At 37.3% G+C, this 20731-nt stretch overlaps 2 protein-coding genes across 3 annotated transcripts in view; both read right to left on the minus strand.

Moving 5' to 3' along the window:
- Nucleotides 1-5908: 5908 nt before the first annotated feature.
- On the minus strand, nt 5909-6574 carry LOC130051416 (uncharacterized). The gene has a single exon (XM_056153332.1). It carries the CDS (start codon nt 6572-6574, stop codon nt 5909-5911), a length of 666 nt encoding a protein of 221 aa, XP_056009307.1.
- Nucleotides 6575-15806: 9232 nt separating this feature from the next.
- The window catches only part of LOC125681668 (POU domain protein 2-like), a 28703-nt gene continuing 23778 nt past the window's right edge, over nt 15807-20731 (minus strand). For both annotated transcript variants that reach the window (XM_056156401.1, XM_048921847.2), the window contains exons 5-10: nt 20422-20535; nt 19652-19894; nt 19340-19492; nt 18859-19041; nt 17058-17127; nt 15807-16936 (exon numbers count right to left, since the gene is read on the minus strand). In XM_056156401.1, the coding sequence (XP_056012376.1) occupies nt 16158-16936; nt 17058-17127; nt 18859-19041; nt 19340-19492; nt 19652-19894; nt 20422-20535 (1542 nt within the window). In that variant the 3' untranslated portion in view covers nt 15807-16157. The remainder of the gene's footprint in view (nt 16937-17057; nt 17128-18858; nt 19042-19339; nt 19493-19651; nt 19895-20421; nt 20536-20731) is intronic.

The following is a 20731-nucleotide window of genomic DNA, read 5'->3' on the forward strand; positions in this document are numbered from 1 at the left end:
AGTTTATATTGTATGTCACAAGCAAAAATAACATGTAGTTTTGTGTAAATAAATGAAAATATTTAATGTCTCTCAAAGTTCTGGACGGTGTTGAGAAGGATACAGGATATCCAATATCTGAATAGCAATTGAAACAGAGCTTAAAATTCATAGGCACCTGATTACAGCTATGGAGTCGAGATAATCTGTTGGAAAATAACGCTCGAAGTCGAGACATCATGTTGGGAAATGGATAACGAGCTCGAATTTCAAACACGTGATTATCGAGAACAAAGGGTATTATTCTTCAACAACACCTACGACGAATTAATTATTTCTATTGTACTCCGATGATTTTTGGAACATGTACAAAGTACAATTCTTCTTTACAAAACATACAGCCACTGCACATGGCGTCAAAGTAAAAACTAATCAGTAAACCCTTTGACGAAACATTGAAGTTTCGACATCGAGGAGTTAACTGTGGTAAAATTCCTATTCTACGTCGTTCTAAGTTTACTTGAAATGTTTTCTGATGATTATCAGAACATTTTCATTAGCATTAGACTCATTTTGCTTTGTTAAATATGCTCACAAACTTCTTTGATTGAGCTTCTTCATTCGGAGTTGCCCTAATGGCGGGAGCAGCTGATGGGATCAACGTTTTTCCAGTGTCCCCGGATAAATTGAAGCTTTATGTGTCTTTTCCACACCATGAAACCCTTTTCAAACCTTCATTGGATGATGATGGTAAATGTAACTGCTGGCGTTTTTTGTTTGTTTTTGTTTTGGTATACCGTTCATTTAATATAATATAAAACGTTCATTGATATCCTACAACCAATAATTGGTATTCAGGAAGTTGTGAGTAAATTTGATAAAAATGTCATTTCAACCGAAAATGAAATCTACTATGCTAAGATATCTTCTCGATCAAGTTTGTATTTTCAGAGCGCGAGCGACTATTCAAACGATGGGCGAAAGCAAAAGAGAGGGCGAGACACTGGGCCTCAGAATAATTGGATGCATTAGAAGATTTTCATTAACTGGAACGTTTGATACAAAAATCAAATTTCTGTCATACGAAAAGGGAACAAATTAAATCGTTGTCATTCATTCATATACAGGGAAGGCCTTGTTTTAATTTATCAGGATTCATTAGGAATATTTGAAGCTTTTGTCAAGCCATTGCACAATTTCCGAATTGCTTAATATTTTTTTCTTCTTGTTGATTTCATTTTCAACTATATGATTGTTGATTTCATATATATCATACACACAAGGTATTTATGTAGACATACAATGGGTGCAAATATTTACATTGATATGTTGCCTAAAAGTGGATCACCCGGTCACATTAATCTACCATTTAGGTGCTTGAAAACACACATTTGGTAAGTTTGATTTAGAGAGTACAAACCATCTCAGAAAAATATTGTACTTGATTGTCAATGTTAAAAGGTATCGACCATAACTTCATATAGGCTTTTAAACAATTTCTTGTCATAAACAAAAACAAATTTTCATTTATAGCATATATTTCATCTATATAACCAGCCTTCATTAATTTATAAGGGGATGCTAAATGCTCCTTCATTACAGAAATCAAATAACTTGATTATTGTACTTTGTACAGACCACTGCATGTGATGATCAGCCATTCGGGTTGCAAAAAATGGCCGCAGTGATAAGAGATGCGTTAACATCTCTCCTCATATTTTGGATTTTTATGCAATTCAGAACTGTTTTAATTGTACAGGAATTGGACTGTGATTTTAATTATGGAGATGGTTTTCAATGGCCTGTTTTAACACCAAAAATTCTTTGCTATGGAAAAGAAATCTTAAGTAAATATTTCGATTGTGCAAAACACAGAAAAAGCTCATCCAAGTATCAAGGCGAAGTGAGAACAAATCAGCTATTCACGGTTTTGTGCCTCTTGCTTTCGAATGATATTCAATTAAATCCTGGACCTACTGGTACCTACACCTGTATAGGTTGTGCGAATAATAACACGTCGGATATTAAGTTTAATGGCAATGAAAATATTGAATGGATTTGTGATTCATGTATCAACGACATAGCTGAAAACTTCTACAACACCGAGAAAATAGAAGGTACAAAATTTGCCCATGTGAATCTATGTGGTTAATGAATAAACTAGACCAAATCAGAATCTTACTGAAAGATGGGATTTACGATATTCTGGCAATCTCTGAAAGTAAACTAGATTCAAATATCACAGATTCTGAAATACAGGTAAACGGGTACCACATTGTACGCAGAGATCGCAATAGACATGGTGGAGGGGTCCTAATGTACATTAAAGAGAAATGGGCAATTAAAAACGTATGCAAGTGTGAAATGTTAGAAATGCTTACTGTGGATATTAAATTAATGAACTCTCCGACAATAAATATTGGGGTTGTGTATCGACCACCGGTTTCAAACACCCAATGGCTAGAAAATTTTGAGGAGTGTATCGAAGATATAACGAGTAGTGGTCACGAACGTGTAATAATGGGTGACTTCAATATTGACCAACTGAAAACATTAAATTTCAAACGATACATGGAAACGTTTGGCTTAGAACAAACTATTATGAAACCCACCCGAGTAACAAAAGATTCAAGCACGCTCATCGATCACATCTACGTAAACGTGCGTGAAGTTTACAGCTCATCTGGTGTAGTGCCAATAGGTCTGAGTGATCATCACCTGGTGTATGTCGTCCGAAAGAAAAATAAGCGTGACACACAAACTGATCATATATATGTGAAATACAGAGATCAGAAGAAATTTGACGAAAATGATTTTCTCAGGGATCTGCGGGGTGTTGAATGGAATAACATTAAATCTTTTAACAACGTAAATCAAATGTGGTCAACATTTAAGAAGCTTTTTATGGAAATAGTTGACAAACATATGCCAGTCAAAGAGCGCCGTATCCGGGCCGATTCCGAAAAATGGATTAACGACGACGTTCTATCTGAAATTCGTCAAAGGGATTATCTCCATCGGAAGGCTCTAAGATCCCGCCACGAATCGGACTGGGCCTTATGTCGATCAGCAAGGAACCGCGTTGTAAAAATAATCGGTGATGCTAAAAGGGAATTTGTTGACAATGCGATAAATCAATGCAGTGACAAACCTAAGGATATGTACGTGGAAAAGATTAAAGCAATTTCTACCATCTAAATCTGCAGGCGCATCAGCATCCTACCTAGAAATTGATGGCGAAGTAATCTCAGACTCCTATAAAATTTCAAATGCCTTCAATGATTTCTTTTGTGGCATAGGTCATAAATTTAGAACAAATTTTGATGATTCGCTCCCGAAAATTGAACAACTAATGCCGAAAGGCTCATTTACAATTCCAAATGTATCTATAGAATTTTTGAAGAAAGAAATTAAAAGCATGTCAAGTTCAAAAGCTACAGGTATGGATGAAATTTCTGTAAAATTACTGAAAGTGAGTATTGATGTTGTAGCTGTGTTTCATCATGAATTTCTCTATACAGGAGGGTGACGTTGTAAATGAATGGAAAAAAGCTAGAGTTACCCCGCTTTTCAAATCTGGGGATAATTTCCATGTTAATAATTATAGACCGGTATCTGTTTTACCTATCATAAGTAAAATTATGCAAAGACATGTTTTTAACACTGTTTATGAGTATTTGAATGCAAATAATCTTTTAACAGAGCATCAATCAGGTTTCAGACCAAAACATTCTTGCGAAACTGCTTTACATAATATCATTGACAAATGGCTTGAGAACATTGATAAAGGGAAACTTACAGGTGTATTTTTTATTGATTTAAGCAAAGCATTTGACACAGTTAATCATGATGTATTGATGCACAAACTTTTATCTTATGGTATCTGTGAAAAAACTTTTAAATGGTTTCATTCTTATCTATATGAAAGATCGCAATGTGTCAAATGGAAAGGGATCATCTCAAAGGAAAAAAATGTTACCATCGGAGTCCCTCGGGGTTCTATATTGGGTCCTCTGTTTTTTATTCTGTTTGAAAATGACTACCCAACATGTCTCAAGCACTCTACAGTCAATATATATGCAGATGATACCACGCAAGATGTTTCTGATAAATCCTTAGATGTAATTGAAAAAAAAATAAAGGATGATCTTATAAATTCTATGGAATGGATGCATAAGAACAAATTGACAATAAATTTAAAGAAAACACAATGTATTTTAATAGGAACGTCACAGAAAGTATCGAAATGTAGAAACCTTTGTATTAATGTTGGTGAAATCTTTATAGAAAATGTCAAATGTGCCAAACTTTTAGGTGTTTACATCGATGAATGTCTTACGTGGTCTTATCACACAAATGCCTTATGTAAAAAACTTAGTCAGAAACTAGGTGTTTTAAGGAGATTGAGTACTTTTATGTTAAAGGAGGCACTACTCAAAATTTACAATACTATTGTTTTTCCTCATTTTAATTATTGTTGTACAGTATGGCAGGATACAAAGAACAAGACAAATATTGATAGGCTTTTTAAATTACAAAAGAGGGCAGCAAGAATCATTTTACATATCAAAGTACCTCATTCAGTGTCAACTTCTTGCATGCTATCAAATTTGAGATGGATGCCTTTGATTGACTATTTTATTTATCGAAAAATTATTCTTATGTTTAAAGTTTTACATCATATGACTCCAGAGTATTTACATGTTTTTAGATTTGTGAATGAGGTAAACACAAGAAATACAAGACAGAGCTCTACAAATTTTATCTATGTTACAAGAGCCAGAACAGAATATTTTAGAAGATCTTTTATCATTTCAGCATCAATTTTATGGAACTCGTTACCAGATTTTATAAGAAAATGTACAACTACCACATCTTTTAAAGCAGCCTATCTAAAACATTATTTTGACACTCAATGATACTCGTGTGTTTATTGTCTCTTTTCATTTAGTTCTTATCTGTATGTATATAAATTGTGATATTTCCATGCTTTGTGATATATTATGTTCCCGATATGTATATATGTTATAGACAGGACCACAATGTAAACTAGTTTATACAACTAATTGTGCAATCCTGCATAAATAAAGGATATTATTATTATTATTGATATTGTAACGTGCAATCCTATTATACAATTACTACATACAGAAGCCGTTGAATCCCCTCAGTTAACTTTCTGAGGACCTGACAGTTTCAAAATATACAAATATATGATTACACAAAATATACAGATAAGTGTGGAGACTACTTGTCTTTACTCAATTATGTACAATGCTCTTGAGCGATCGGCTCCTACAGCTCGATCGGCTCAATGGGACTCCTGGCTCTTGGAAGCTCAAGGTCTCGGATACCGGCTCTCGCAACTCGGCTCCTTTTGGCTCTCGCGTTAGAATTCAGTCTTTAAAAAATAAATACTTAGAGCTAGGAAAGGCTTGTTCAGCCACGTCTAAAGCTTTAAATGAATTTATTAATTCAATTCCTGAATTACCTTCTATTCGCTTTTAACAGCCGTCTGTCCACTCTCTTCAGCATCAACTTGGAAACTGACTTGACTTCGCGGCTTCGCTTATATTTATACTATAGGTGTACAGCGCCACCTAGCGAAAACATAATTATGAAATGCCGCGGGTACCGGAATAACTTTTTCCGGATTGTCTCATTACCCACGCCTCAAAATCCATGCGACCTCGCATGCTCAAATTTGTTTTTTCTTAATGAAAATATATAACTATGATTCAGCTCCTTGCTTTATTTCAAAGTAATGATTAACCAGGTTTAGATATATTAATTACTGAGAAATATATACACATATAACATCGACAAATTAAACTTTTGTTCTTCTTGCACAAAGTCTCATGTCTCTTAACCTCATCAATCTTCCTCAATCATCACGATACGCTCCATGTCTTTTTCACCTTCTCGCCACTTAGCAATGGTCCACTCTACTCTGCGAACCTTTTTTTCCTGTTTGCGTACCAATCTCAGAGACCTGGGGTCTTCTTATCATAGGGCGTGCTGGAAGTCCAGACGTTGCTACAAGAGGGTCCTTACGCTTTGGAGTAAATACCGGTATTGGAGTGATAGGTTTCCGAAATATTCTTCCAATGTTTGCGTCCTTTCCACCTTGTTTTGCATTTGGATCCACTTCCTTTTCACTATCAGTCTTAGAAATATCGCCGAGTATGCTTCGCAGATCCCCTGGGTCGGCATTTATCCATTCCTCGTCCGAGATTTCCTTTCCTTTACCAGCATCCTGTGAGGCACTACTTCCTACTCTGCAGTCCACTAAAGGTGAGCTCTCAGCTGTTGCTTCCTTGTCATTTTTCTGGTTTCTGCAAGGTAAAGGTGTGATGTGTTGAACTTTCTCAACACCCTGCGCTTCCTGCTCATTATGTCTCTTCATATGTCTTGTAAGATTCCCCATCTTATTAGTGGTAAAGTTGCAATCTTCTCTATCACAGGAGTGTTTTCTCTCAAGGTTCTTTAACCCACATTCTGTGATGTGCCTGGTCATTTCCGCCATGTCATACGTTTTAAATCGACACAATGGGCATTTGGCTTCTTTTCTCGGCGTGAGCTTGGTTAAAGGCATCGTCTATAATGATACAGAAGCATATTTATGAAAAGGGCAATAGCATAATGTTTTTCAAAGTACATGTATATCAAAATATAAAAGCAGTAACATAAACTAAAATTTACAGGAATTACTATTCCTATCAAAAACACAACACAGCGAAGTTAAATGTCGACAACATAATCTGAGAAATATTTTGGTCTTCGTCGCTCTCTGCGATTTTCAAATTCAAAGTTATTTTTATTCTGCCACAACAAAGTTTCTTCTTCCTGAATATCATCAGTGCCTATATCTTTGTCATTAGAAGAAGATACTTCTTCCCCTCTTAACACTTTAGGATTCTTAAGTCTCATACGATTGACATGTATGACTTGAGGTTTTCCTTTTGTACCACAATTGACTTTGTATGTGACATCAGAAAATCTCTCCTCTACAACGAATGGGCCTCGCCAAAACTGTGTAAGCTTAGGAGATTTCCCAATATTGTATCGATGAAAATACATGTAAACTTCATCACCTTTCTGAAATGTCTGCCAACTTAACTTTTTGTCATGAAGACTCTTCTGTCTTAGCATGGAACCTATTGAATTTTCCCTCACAAAAGAATGTGCCTGCTCCATTTTTTCTTTAATTTCCCAAACCCACTTCTGAGCAGGAATCTCCTTTAGGTATGATGGCATTTCAAACACAACATCAAGAGGTGTACCAACCTCTCTTCCCAACATCAAATAATTGGGGCTATATCCAGTGGTCTCATTTTCCACCGATCTATAAGCCATCAACACATAAGGTAGCAGATCATCCCAGTTTTGATTCTCGTCTACAAGAGTTCTCAACATCGTCAGCAAGGTTTTGTTAAACCTTTCGACGAGTCCATCACATTCGGGGTGATAAAGACTTGTACGTGTTTTCTTGATATTCAATATTTTACACATTTCAGTGAATATTTTCCCTTCAAACTGTTTGCCTTGGTCTGAATGCACAGATCCTGGCACCCCAAATCGTGATATCACCTGTTCAACCAACAGTTGGGCAATAGTAACTGTTTCCATATTTGGCATTGCGAATGCCTCAACCCACTTTGTGAAATAGTCATAGATGACAACTATGTACCGATTGCTTCTCTCTGTTCGAGGCAGTTCTCCTACAATATCAATACCAATCCTTTCCATTGGCATACCGGCTCCTAGTGTTTTCATTGGAGCTCTTTGTGTTTTTGTCAGACCCTTAGATTTGGAGCATACTTCGCACCCTTTTATATAATGTCTCACGTCTCTTTGCATACCAGGCCAATAGAATTTTTGTCTTACTTTACTTAGTGTCTTCCTAACCCCTAAATGTCCACCTGTTTTGTGATTATGACAGTATGCTAGAACTTTGAGTCGGTCATGAAATGGAATGATCGCTTGAAGAGTAGTTCCTTTATCATCTTTCCATTTCCTATAAAGCAAGTCCTTTTTTATCTCCAGCATATTTCTTTGTGCCCAAAGAGACTTTGACATGACCCCACCATAACTAAGACTAGTTTGTGTTGGTTTGTCATCATTCTCGAGCCAATGTTTCACTGTGCTTATCTCCTGGTCCTTACTCTGCAATTCAGCAAGAGAAAGTTCTTCATCTTCATTATCATTATGTGGTCTATCTTCATTTCCACTATAAACACCAAGGACTTTGTTTGGCTCCATTTCTATTCTGGCCTGTAGATGAGTCTCCTAATCGGGATCGTACTTACATTTGCCACAGGGACGTCGACTGAGAGCATCGGCATTCCGATGTTGAGTGCCAGGGCGAAGTTCAACAGTCATCTCGTACATGCCCAAAATCTCGATCCAACGCGCTAGTTGGCCTTCCGGTTGTTTAAAATTCAGTAGCCATCGTAATGAGCCATGATCAGTGCGAACCACAAATTTCCTCCCATAGAGATAGTGCCTAAAATATTTAACGAAAGAGACGACAGCCAATAACTCTTTCTTGGTGACACAGTATTTTCGCTCTGCTTTGCTGAGTGTTCGACTAGCATACGCTATGACTCTTTCGGATCCTTCCTGGTTCTGTGACAAGACAGCTCCTATGGTCATGTCGCTCGCATCTGTGTCAAGAATGAAGGGCTTACTGAAGTCGGGGAAAGCGAGTATGGGTGCATTGACCAAACAACTTTTCAATTGATCAAATGCTGACTGACATTCCTCAGTCCACTTAAACTTTGAATCTTTGTTTGTTAGCTTGTGTAAAGATTTTGCAATCCTTCCAAAACCTTTCACAAACCGCCGGTAGTAACTGCACAGCCCAATGAATGATCTAACTTCTTTAACAGATGTCGGTTCTACCAAATGCTTGATAGCATCTACCTTTTTAGGATATGTGGCTACCCCTGCCTTGGAGATAATATGTCCAAGAAATTCAACTTGCTCTCTAAAAAGAGTACATTTCTTTGCTTTTAATTTAAGCCCAGCTGTCTGCAATTGATCAAAGACCTTCTGTAGATTCTCTGTTATTTCTTCAAATGTTTTGCTAAACACAATAATGTCATCCAGATATATAAGACATATGTCTCATTGGAGACCACACAAGATTGTCTCCATAAGCCGTTGGAATGTCGCCGGAGCATTGCAAAGTCCGAACGGCATCACCTTGAACTGATATAAACCCTTTTTTGTAATAAATGCTGTTTTGGTCTATCCACGGGATCTACTTCAACTTGCCAATATCCCGATGAGAGATCAAGGGTTGAAAACCAGCAAGACCCTGAAAGATGATCCAAGGACTCATCAATCCTTGGAAGAGGATAGGCGTCCTTGATAGTAGCATCGTTCAACCTTCTATAATCCACACAAAAGCGAAAGCTTCCATCTTTTTTTCGGACAAGAACTACCCCGGCTGCCGAAGGACTGGTTGATTTTTCTATGACGTCTGACTTGAGCATCTCATCAATCTGCTTGTTTATATTGTTCTTTGAATGAACTGGAGTTCTCCGAAGAGGATGTCTTATTGGTAGTTTTGACCCTGTGTTTATAGAATGTTTTATAATATCTGTTCTTCCAAAATCTTTGTCATCTTTAGAAAACAAATCCATATTCTGCAAGAGTAAAAACCTCAATTTTTCGGTCTGTTGCTGACTCAGTCCCTTTGCTCGACCTATCAAGCAATCCTTTGAGGGCTTCAGGTAATTCCTTCAACTGTTTCGCTGGGGCTTTATGTAACCCCTGTACTATGTCATCAGCTGGTGTTAAGTGTGCGAAGACAGTTCCGCTATAAATGACCTGTACATCTGGACTTGGATTCATTAGTCGACAAGGAACAGACTTTTGGAATGTGACTAGTACTTTGCCAATTATTCCTGTTTCAGATTTCAAAAAGTCTTCATCTCCTTCTATTATTCCCAAACCTCTTGGCAATGTCTCCTTGCCAGATATACAAACGTTACAAATCGTAACAGTTTCAGACCTAGGTGGTATGTGAATGGTATCTGCCATAGCAACACGGTAACATCCAATATGACCTGCTTTATCCAAAGATGAGGGTTTCCGTTAACTTCCAAAATCTGCATTTTTAAGTCGACAACACACTTATTTCTGATCAAAAAGTCTAACCCCATTATAGCATCGATAGTTAACTCTGTAACAACAACTTCAGTGTTATACAAGATATCACGAATGAGGATTGGGACACTGAGTTTCCCATGAGTCGTAAGAGGGTCATTGTTTGCTGATAGCACTGGCTGGCTGACCTTTTTTAAAGTTTCCAAAGAGTTGTTGCCTTTGAGAAGTTTATCATATACATGTTTAGCCATAAGAGACAGTGTAGCTCCTGTGTCAACCAATATATTTAAATCAACCCCATAGATGGATGCTTTAACAAAAATACCGGCATCCCCAGTACTCCCCACTTTTTCAGGAAACTTAGTTTTGCAGGGCTCTTTTGTTTGTTTTGTTTTCCCCTGCGCTGCATGGTTTGCATTGGAATTTTGAGGCTTTGGTTTAGAGCGACATTCCTTCTGGAGATGCCCTCTCTTGCCACAGTTATAACAAGTAGCGTTTCCCCTCCATTCAAGGTCTTTTGTCCATTTGTCCTTTCCGCAATCTCTGTGTTTTTGTTTAAGCTCGTTGAGCTCTTCGACAATGGACGTCATCGACTTTTGAAGATGCAGTACAGTATTGTTCACCTCGTTCAACTTCACTATTAATTCACCCCTAGATGTCTCCTGCTCAACAGCTCTTAAAGCTGAATTCATGCCTCTAAATCTTTCTTCAGTTTTAAGGAAAGCCTCTAGTTCGATTGCATTTTTTACAGCCTCGTTTAAATTTTTTGGTCTAGCCTGTTTGATTCTCAGCCTCATATCGGAAATTGATAAGGCATCAATGAAATGGTCCTTAGCATGAATTTCCTTTACGTCCGCAGGTACTGTCGGATATGCCAAGTTCACAAGACGTCTGATTTGTTGACCAAGTTCTGGCAACGATTCTGACGCTCTCTGTCTCCGCTCTCTCAGTTGCGCTCTATACAAATCTACTTGATCTGGCGGAGCAAATCTATCATTTAATGCAGATACCAGCTCTTTGTAGCTCATTTCTTTCCCTTCTGATAAATTCCCAAGAACGCCTTGAGCACTTCCTCTCAGGGAAACAGACAAATACAGCTCTTTCTCTGTTTCATCCCAGTTACCTAACTTTGCACATGCCTCAAAATGTGATTTGTAATCAAGCCATGACGTGGAACCATCATATGTCGCCGGTTTTATGTTTGGAGCATGTTGACGGCTCTTAAATTGTTGAATTGGGTTTGGGTCAGGCCTAATGGTGTTGTATTGTATTCCTGGGTTGGGAGACGATGCTCTCAGCTTCCTCCTAAAGGTTATATTGGGCACTGGGTCTTCAAGTCTCCTGGGCGTCTCCTGCTCATCCTTTTTTTTAAGTAAGGGCTAAGGTCGAATTCATCTATCTTAGTCTCCTTTGTAGTGTCGACGTTCTGTCCGAATCTTACAGATTTCCTCCTGGTGCCAATTTGTTCGTTTAATTCAACCTCATCCAAAGCTTTTGAGGTTGCAAACCCCGAGTCTGTAATCTTGTTATCTCTACTAGGCGTCCTTACTGGTGTGGAGTGGCTCCTTTGTGAAAGTTCCAGCTCATATGAGGCAATTTGACTCTCAAGCTCTCTTATTGTAGCATTGACCTCATCAAGATTCATGATTAATAAAAAAAAAAAAATTACAAAGCGGAAAAATTCATCAAATAAAATACAGTACTGCCAAGTAGGATCCCACCGCTGCCACCAAAAACTTGTAACGTGCAACCCTATTATACAATTACTACATACAGAAGCCGTTGAATCCCCTCAGTTAACTTTCTGAGGACCTGACAGTTTCAAAATATACAAATATATGATTACACAAAATATACAGATAAGTGTGGAGACTACTTGTCTTTAATCAATTATGTACAATGCTCTTGAGCGATCGGCTCCTACAGCTCGATCGGCTCAATGGGACTCCTGGCTCTTGGAAGCTCAAGGTCTCGGATACCGGCTCTCGCAACTCGGCTCCTTTTGGCTCTTGCGTTAGAATTCAGTCTTTAAAAATAAATACTTAGAGCTAGGAAAGGCTTGTTCAGCCACGTCTAAAGCTTTAAATGAATTTATTAATTCAATTCCTGAATTACCTTCTATTCGCTTTTAACAGCCGTCTGTCCACTCTCTTCAGCATCAACTTGGAAACTGACTTGACTTCGCGGCTTCGCTTATATTTATACTATAGGTGTACAGCGCCACCTAGCGAAAACATAATTATGAAATGCCGTGGGTACCGGAATAACTTTTTTCCGGATTGTCTCAATATGACATAATATGAATTTATCATATAATATTCTATGTTTATCATATACTTGTAATGTAGTAATAATTATTGAAATTCTGCAATTTGCGATAAAGATGACATCACAATAGCCAATATCAACTACCGGTCTGAAAACCCATATCACATATCGGATCGGCGAGCAAAAATAGACATCAATCCGACGTTACGTATTCGTCATTAGCACCTCTGATTTACTCGATTCTTACCGGACAACAACAAATAATATGGAGGCAGGAGGCACAAATCCAGAGCTAGGTTTGGCGATTTTTTAGTATAATTGATCCTGTCAAACGAAATAAATTAACACAGCATGTTAAAATCAATATACTGATAGAAGCTAGTGTTCAGTGTGTGGTGCAGTAAGTTACACTGTGTCCGTTTTGTGTAAATGCACGGTAATGCAATGTAGAGCTTCGGTGTGTCTGTGTAGTCCTTCCAATAGACTAGCTAAAGTATTCTTATATATATATATATATATACATGTTCATTATATTATTTGCAAATGAGATAGTATTGCGTGTTTACAATGTATTTGTGTGTAATGTAATGCCCCTCGGTGCGTACAAGTATTGTTGTATTACATGTTATGTATGAACAAAAACAGGAGCTCTCCCTGTTATTATGCAGTTATCCTCATATGCAGTGTACGAGGGCTGTTCGACATGTGTATTGTACGATATCCCAAAAGCATTCGACTCAAACAGTGAAGTAAACGTCACATCCCTTCAGAGTATTCTCCGCGGTTTGAAATACATGTACATAATTTCAATCTCTGAATCCATTTCTTTCTGAAATGCGTCATGGTACGCTGACTTAGGTAGACCTTTGCATCTTCGCTAGCCAGGGGTGACGATCCACGGTGTTTCTAGAAACACTGTGGATTGTCACCCTTGGCGAAGATTTGACCTCTGAGGCACTGACTGATGGCTGAGACTTGTAACGACGACCAGATAAGAACTTTTGAAGTTTCGGAAAAAGGAAAAAGTCGCAAGGGGCTAGATCTGGAGAGTATGGTGGGTGTGGCAAGACGGTAACCTTCTCCGACCTCAAAAATTGCTTAACAAGCTCAGATGTATGTGTTGGAGCATTATCATGAAGTAGACGAACATGCCTAAATTCTGACACAGGGCGTCGTTTATGATAATATTTTTTGAGCTTTTTTAGTTTAACATCTCGGTAATACCGACCTGTAACACTTTTGTCTTTCGACACCGGAATTTGTACGGCTATATCATCACATGAAAAGAATATGCAATTAAGAACCTTCTTTGTGCTTATGGTTCTTTTGGCAACTACAGGCCTTCTACCGTGTTTAGTAGCCATATTTTGTTCCCAATTTTTCTTACTGGTTCAAAATAGTGAACCCATGTTTTGTCACCAGTAACAATGTTTGCAAATTTGTCTTTGATTGAATTTGGGGAACATTTTGAGCAATTGCTTAGCGGTTGGTACTCGTACCCGTTTTAGGTCATCTGTCAATATATACGGTATCCATCTGGCAGAAATCTTTCGTACTTTCAAAATGAAATGCACCCGCGATAGCGATATGCTAATAGCTTTGGCAATATCACGAATCATGTATCTGCCATCACTTTCAATTATTTCCCTGACTTTTGCCTTGTCTGTTAGTCACAGGTCCACCAGATTTTGCTGCATCTTTGACGGACTCTGTGCCAGTCAGAAATTCCTTTCTCCACCTACGAACTGTCTCATAAGATACCTTATCAGACCTATAAACCTCCCCCAATTCAGTAAAAATCTGCATTACCGAATGACCGAGTTTTGTGCGAACTTTTATATTAGCTCTAATTTCTTCAATATTCTCAACCCGTTTCCCAACTATTTTTACAACAGTGGTCAACGACTAGCTCTATTGAAATGACTATAAGTTTAAAACTATGTGATGCTGAAGGCTCGTGTTTATACCGTTGGAAAGGTATTGAATAGAGCTATTATCATCCACGAAATCATACAAAGCATTATCGCGCTGTGGTACTATACACATCGAACAGCCCTCGTATGTATGCAGAGAGTGATTACGTGTAGAACAAGGACAGCCAAGCACCAGTGACGGGTACATCGGACAAGGGAGCTCACAGAGGTTTAGGCCAATGAGCCAAGAAAATGTGACTGTCATTTGAACCATTAAAGAATGTATGCAATAAACTAATATCTTCATTTAAATATGATGTTTTAAATGGGCCAGTCTGCTGTCAGGTTGCAGCCAGCTCGTCCATTTGTGACTCATCTGTTATTTCGAGGCAAAAAGACGACAAAACGATAATACGCGACTTTTCGCCCCAAAATAATGAAGACGACAAAACTAAAAGATGAAAAAATACGTGCGAAAAGATGACAATGAAAACCCGCAAATTCGTCGTCTTTGATGCTTGGCTTTTTGTCGTATTGTCATTTCGAGGCATAAAGACGACAGAACGATAGCTAGATGCTGTTATAAGACAGCAATACTTTCATGCAAGTGTTTGGCTTTAAATATACTCCATCGTACATGTGTAAATAGCAAAGGAACCGCAATTGACAAGTAGTTACCATATACATGCAACACACTATATACATATATTCGCAACTATTTTGTCGTCTTTTCGTGGAAAAGTCACAAATTATCGTTTTTCCCCTTGAAATAACGACAAAATGTAAAATGGCACCAATCAGTCACCATAGTAACCTGTCTCGTTTTAAAAAATTATCATATGCAGAACATGCTCTAATTTGTTTAAGAGTTCTTGAAAATGGAACACATAAATTCAATGTAAACACAAATGTAATTATTTGGTGTTTTTTAATTTAAACCATCTATTGTGTTATTACGTAAAAGTATACAAATTCAATGAATGTTACTGACCAGGTTGAGGCAGCCGTTTGTCAATTTCATATACCTGTATCGAGTAGGCAATACACTTAATGCATTCTATTGGGAAATGGCACTGCACATTATTCAGTGTCTGAAATCATTTTGTGTGATTAGCACAATAGATATCTAATGAATCTACTTCTTTAATGATTAATTACTGAACATTTTATAATAAAAAACAATGACAGCTGCGTTTTCATCACTTTGCCATGTTGTATACTGTAAAGCAACTTTAATTCTTGTGCAAGAAAATTTTGCAAGAACCTCCTCGTTGCGAATATTTTCCATCACGAACCTGTCCTGGAACATCTGTCATAAGTTCAATCGCAAGAATTACTAGCCGCGAAGCAGTTTACCACAAGTGAATCGTGAAATAAAGTAGCCGCGAATAAAGTTGGTTTACGGTAATCAGTAAAGGTACAAGTGACCTGGTCACTTTTGATCCAGTAACATATATGTACAATGCAGCTTTATTATAAGTAAAGGAAATTTTGCATAAATACCAAGTAAAAAAGAATATCATTCAAATCTTAAGATTTAAAGATGTGATATTTATTTTAAAATCATTCATTAGATGATGCATTAAATTCTGAAGTCATGTCATTTATGAGGAATAATCCCAAATGGAAGACAACATAATTAATGTACAAGAATAAATTTAATTCATACATGATCATACTCTGTCTTGCTTTGGTACATTTGTATCTACATCAAAATTACTCGTCCAGAAAAAATATATCCATTTCATCTTTGTTAAAAATATCAGATTTGTTGTACTCCTCTTCTTTGGAATGATATAAAAAAAAATTAAGAAAAAATATTTTCCCACAGAAAAATCTCTATGTAGCAAATTCTATTTTTTATTGGATGATTTATTGCGTTCATGAAGTAGTAAATTCTATTTTCTGTGGGATGATTTGTTGAGTTGGTTGAAGAGAAATTCCCTGGGCAGTAGATACTGTCGTTGGTAATGCTTGTGTCAAAATGACCTGATTGGATCCCGAGGTAGAAGTAGGCGCTAATTTGGCCATTATAAAGTTTTGATTGGTCCCTGGCATAGAGGAGGGTGTGGATGCAGCAACAATAGTGGCACCTGTGGAAGAACTGATGATGGTGGGAAGAGTCATAGTGTTTTGTGAATTGGGTGTGGTTAACTGATTTGTAGGCGTAGCTACCACTTGAACAGGAGTGATTGGCGGAGACAGAGGGGATGAGAGCTGTGCGTTAAAATTTGATGGAGGATTAATCCTCTTCTGTTTTTGTCTACGATTACAAAACCACACTCGCACAACCTCTTTCTCCATATTCAGTTGGTCTGCAACACCAGTGATTTCCTCCGAGGAAGGTTTGGGGTTCTGCTGAAAACTTTTTTCCAGAGCCACTCGAATATTAGTCTCTATACTTGTCCTCTTTTTCCTCCTTCTGGCCACTGATTCAGGAGACAGACTGTTGCCATTGCCTCCAGGACTTCCTCCCACAGGGGTATTTAAATTGGCACACATTGTGTCCGCATCCTTAAGCCACTTCTGTAAAAGTGGTTTCAACTTGCACATATTCTTAAAGCTCAGGTTCAAAGCTTCAAATCTTGATATGGTTGTTTGGCTGAAATCATTTCCATAAAGTTTCCCCATAGCTAAGCCAACATCACCTTGGGTGAAACCTGCATAAAATCAAATAAAAACATTAACTCTTCTGAGGAGCATTCATTTTCTCATTTTGACTTAACATTCTCAAAAATATTTGTCTTTTCTTTTTTCTTTTGATCATCTGGAATTTCATACCTAATTCTATTCTCCTTCTTTTGAAAGTTTTTGCAAACTGCTCAAGTTCTTCCAAGTCAATGTTTTCTTCCTGTAAATAAGGAGAGAAGTACAAGTCAATGTTTTCTTCCTGTGAATAAGGAGAGAAGTACAAGTCAATGTTTTCTTCCTGTGAATAAGGAGAGAAGTACAAGTCAATGTTTTCTTCCTGTAAATAAGGAGAGAAGTACAAGTCAATGTTTTCTTCCTGTGAATAAGGAAAGAAGTACAAGTCAATGTTTTCTTCCTGTAAATAAGGAGAGAAGTACAAGTCAATGTTTTCTTCCTGTGAATAAGGAGAGAAGTACAAGTCAATGTTTTCTTCCTGTGAATAAGGAGAGAAGTACAAGTCAATGTTTTCTTCCTGTAAATAAGGAGAGAAGTACAAGTCAATGTTTTCTTCCTGTGAATAAGGAAAGAAGTACAAGTCAATGTTTTCTTCCTGTTTTCTTCCTGTGAATAAGGAGAGAAGTACAAGTCAATGTTTTCTTCCTGTGAATAAGGAGAGAAGTACAAGTCAATGTTTTCTTCCTGTAAATAAGGAGAGAAGTACAAGTCAATGTTTTCTTCCTGTGAATAAGGAAAGAAGTACAAGTCAATGTTTTCTTCCTGTTTTCTTCCTGTGAATAAGGAGAGAAGTACAAGTCAATGTTTTCTTCCTGTGAATAAGGAGAGAAGTACAAGTCAATGTTTTCTTCCTGTAAATAAGGAGAGAAGTACAAGTCAATGTTTTCTTCCTGTAAATAAGGAGAGAAGTACAAGTCAATGTTTTCTTCCTGTAAATAAGGAGAGAAGTACTTATTTGCTCTTGGTCTTACAATCACAAAATGAGGACATCAGTTACATTGAAAAATGCATTTCCAAGGACATTTAGGTCTGACCTACATCAAAAAAGTATACACACCCTCTTCCCCAAACCAGGTAAATAAAAGTACAAGATTTCTTCTTATGAATGACACACAGGTAAATTCAATCTTACATTAAAAACAGCCCAGCATCATCATCACCATGTGATTATAATTACTATAATGTCGTGTACCAATTATTCATGATGTAAATCCTATACACATAGACACTAGATAGAGTACAGGAGTGATTTCTTGCAGAATTGTACACCCCTTTCTACAATGACTTTCCCTACTTGTGCAAACCAAAGTATGTATCTTAAAGGTAGCTCCATCCTCTTGTGATGTCATAGTTTTTGCGAAATCTTTATTCAGTATTAAAATTTGCCCATGATAGAAATATATCTTTTGAAGGAATTTTATCTACTGAATAAAACAATAAATCTGGTACAAAACTATTGATACTGAAAAAGTTTATGTTTTCCATAAATAATGAATTGTTTAGAATTAAAAATAAATGTTGTCAAGGGCAATAACTCCTATGCTGGTATTTTCTCTACTGTATGTCTACTACACAATGATTTCCCGGATATCCACAATTAATCTAAACATATTTATAAAGTAGCTAATCTTTAACAAGTTTTTGTGTATTTTTCTCATTCTTTTTAATGAAATTGTTTGATTTCCTGATGCCAAATTATACTTCCGTTTATTTATGTCTGACATCTTTAAAAAGGTGGCAACATGCATCTTTTCCACTTTCAACCATTAATATTGAAAATTCACATGAGGATGGAGCTACCTTAAACTGAAAGATAAACTTTGGGTGACTAAAGAACATAAATATTCATGAAGACGAGGATTTTTTCAATCATACAGCCATGACATTTTACATAGTGTAAACAGAGACAGTTTCCAATCAGACTGGGTAGACTTACTGGGGGTATCTCGTCCACAACACCAGCAGCAGACAGTTCTTCAGGGGAAGACTTGACAACAGCATTGGCAGTGGACACTGCAGGTAAAACAATCTGGGAGGAATTGGATATTTTGGTCATTGTATTTTGGACCTTAACAGGAGTTCCAGGCTGTGGAGCTGGTGGAGTTGCAGAAACCTGGATCTGGGGAAAAAAGACGACCAAAATCATAAGTAACTACAGGAATTTCTTTATACACATCACACAACACTACAACTAAGCAGTCCTCCAGCAGATGATCAGGACGTATAATCTTTTTATCACATTGCAGGAGACAGATACTGTCAATGTAAATTTTTTGTGTGTGTGTTTTGAATGCATGGAACACACGTGTGGAAGAAAAAAACCCAGAATTCTTATAAAACGTTTTAAAGAGGCTATAAATGTGAAAGAACGCAACATGACTGAAGCTACTCCAAGAGCAATATGAACTTTTTCTAACCTGAAGTGGTTGTGTATTTGCATTCTGCAGTTGCTGAAGCTGTTGCAACACAGCAGCTGCTGGTTGTTGAGGCTGCTGTGTTTGTTGCTGTTGTTGCTGTTGAACTTGCTGTGTTAGAGAGGCCAAAGTGGCTGCAGTTAACACTGGAATTCCCTAAATTACATCACATCAATACAATTTTGTGAATTCTCAGACACCTAAATACGTATCTCTGTAATCCACTGAGATATTTCAACAATGTTTCTACACTACACAGAGCAGTGAAAATAATTCAACATTTGTTTGCAACAACACAAGAAAGCATCTCCTCACCTGGTTTTGAATCAAAAGTGGCTGGAGCCCAGTGGTGAGTTGTGCAGGGTTGAGAAATACCAACTGCTGGGTTCCCTGTAGGGCACCTGCCAGCCCCTGCAGAGTGGTGGTGGTAGCTAGAGGAGTGGCCTGGATTTGCTGTGCTGGTTGAGAAGTGGCAGATGTGATAGGGGCCTGTTGAGTGACCACTGTTGTTGTGTTAGCAGAACTGGCGCTTGGCGTGTTGGTCACCTGTTGTTGAATCTGTCAGTCATATGATGCAAGATTAATTAATTCTTTTTTATATAAGGTCAGTGAAAGTCCATTTTTTGACTACATTAAAACGGTTTACCCAGCACTTTCACTTCAGCTCTCAAAGAGATACTATCATAATTTTACATCATCAATATATTAAGTAATTTTGAAACACTGTTTTTAAATATTTCTAAATCAGTCATCAATATTCTAAGTCAATACCTTAAATTCAACACTAACATATAGTCAACAATCTTTTTACCCATGTCCATTTTGACTTTGGTGTGGAGAGTATCATTGTAGTAAAGGTTTTTTTTTATATAATCGGTGCATCATCCACCTTATTCTTGTTTTCTTTTTTAGTCTGGTAGTAGTACACATATCATCTTTTTATATTTTGTATATCGTATACATTGAACTTGTGGAGTGTCTGGTTTTTACTATTATGTACACTGTCAACCTTGACCTTCCTGTGTGGGGAGTCTGGATATAACTACAGCTAATATTCTTCTACTGAGTAAATACATGCACCTTACCTGCTGTAGTTGAAGTTGCTGTTGTTGCTGAGTAAGTTGCTGTGTCAGTTGTTGCAGCTGCTGGAGATCAGCTATCTGTATACCAGCAGTGGGTAGGCCAGCAGATACTGGAATCTATCAATCAATGAGACAATTGTACGGTACTCATGTAATTAAAGTTACTACACTGCTAATCAAGGTGGGTGGATGTTTCAGCATTTGTACAGACCAGCATCATTTTTAAAGCACTTTTGAAGCCATACTTCCAGCACTTTTTTCTAACACAGGAGGTGATGAAGTCTTACATTTCAAATGTTAAAAATAAACTCAG

The sequence above is a fragment of the Ostrea edulis genome, chromosome 2, assembly GCF_947568905.1.
Source record: "Ostrea edulis chromosome 2, xbOstEdul1.1, whole genome shotgun sequence".
Classification (NCBI taxonomy): domain Eukaryota; kingdom Metazoa; phylum Mollusca; class Bivalvia; order Ostreida; family Ostreidae; genus Ostrea; species Ostrea edulis.

Bases quoted from the DNA above. Each gene is read 5' to 3' on its own strand.
- LOC130051416 (XM_056153332.1), bottom strand. From the start codon at position 6,574: ATGCCTTTAACCAAGCTCACGCCGAGAAAAGAAGCCAAATGCCCATTG.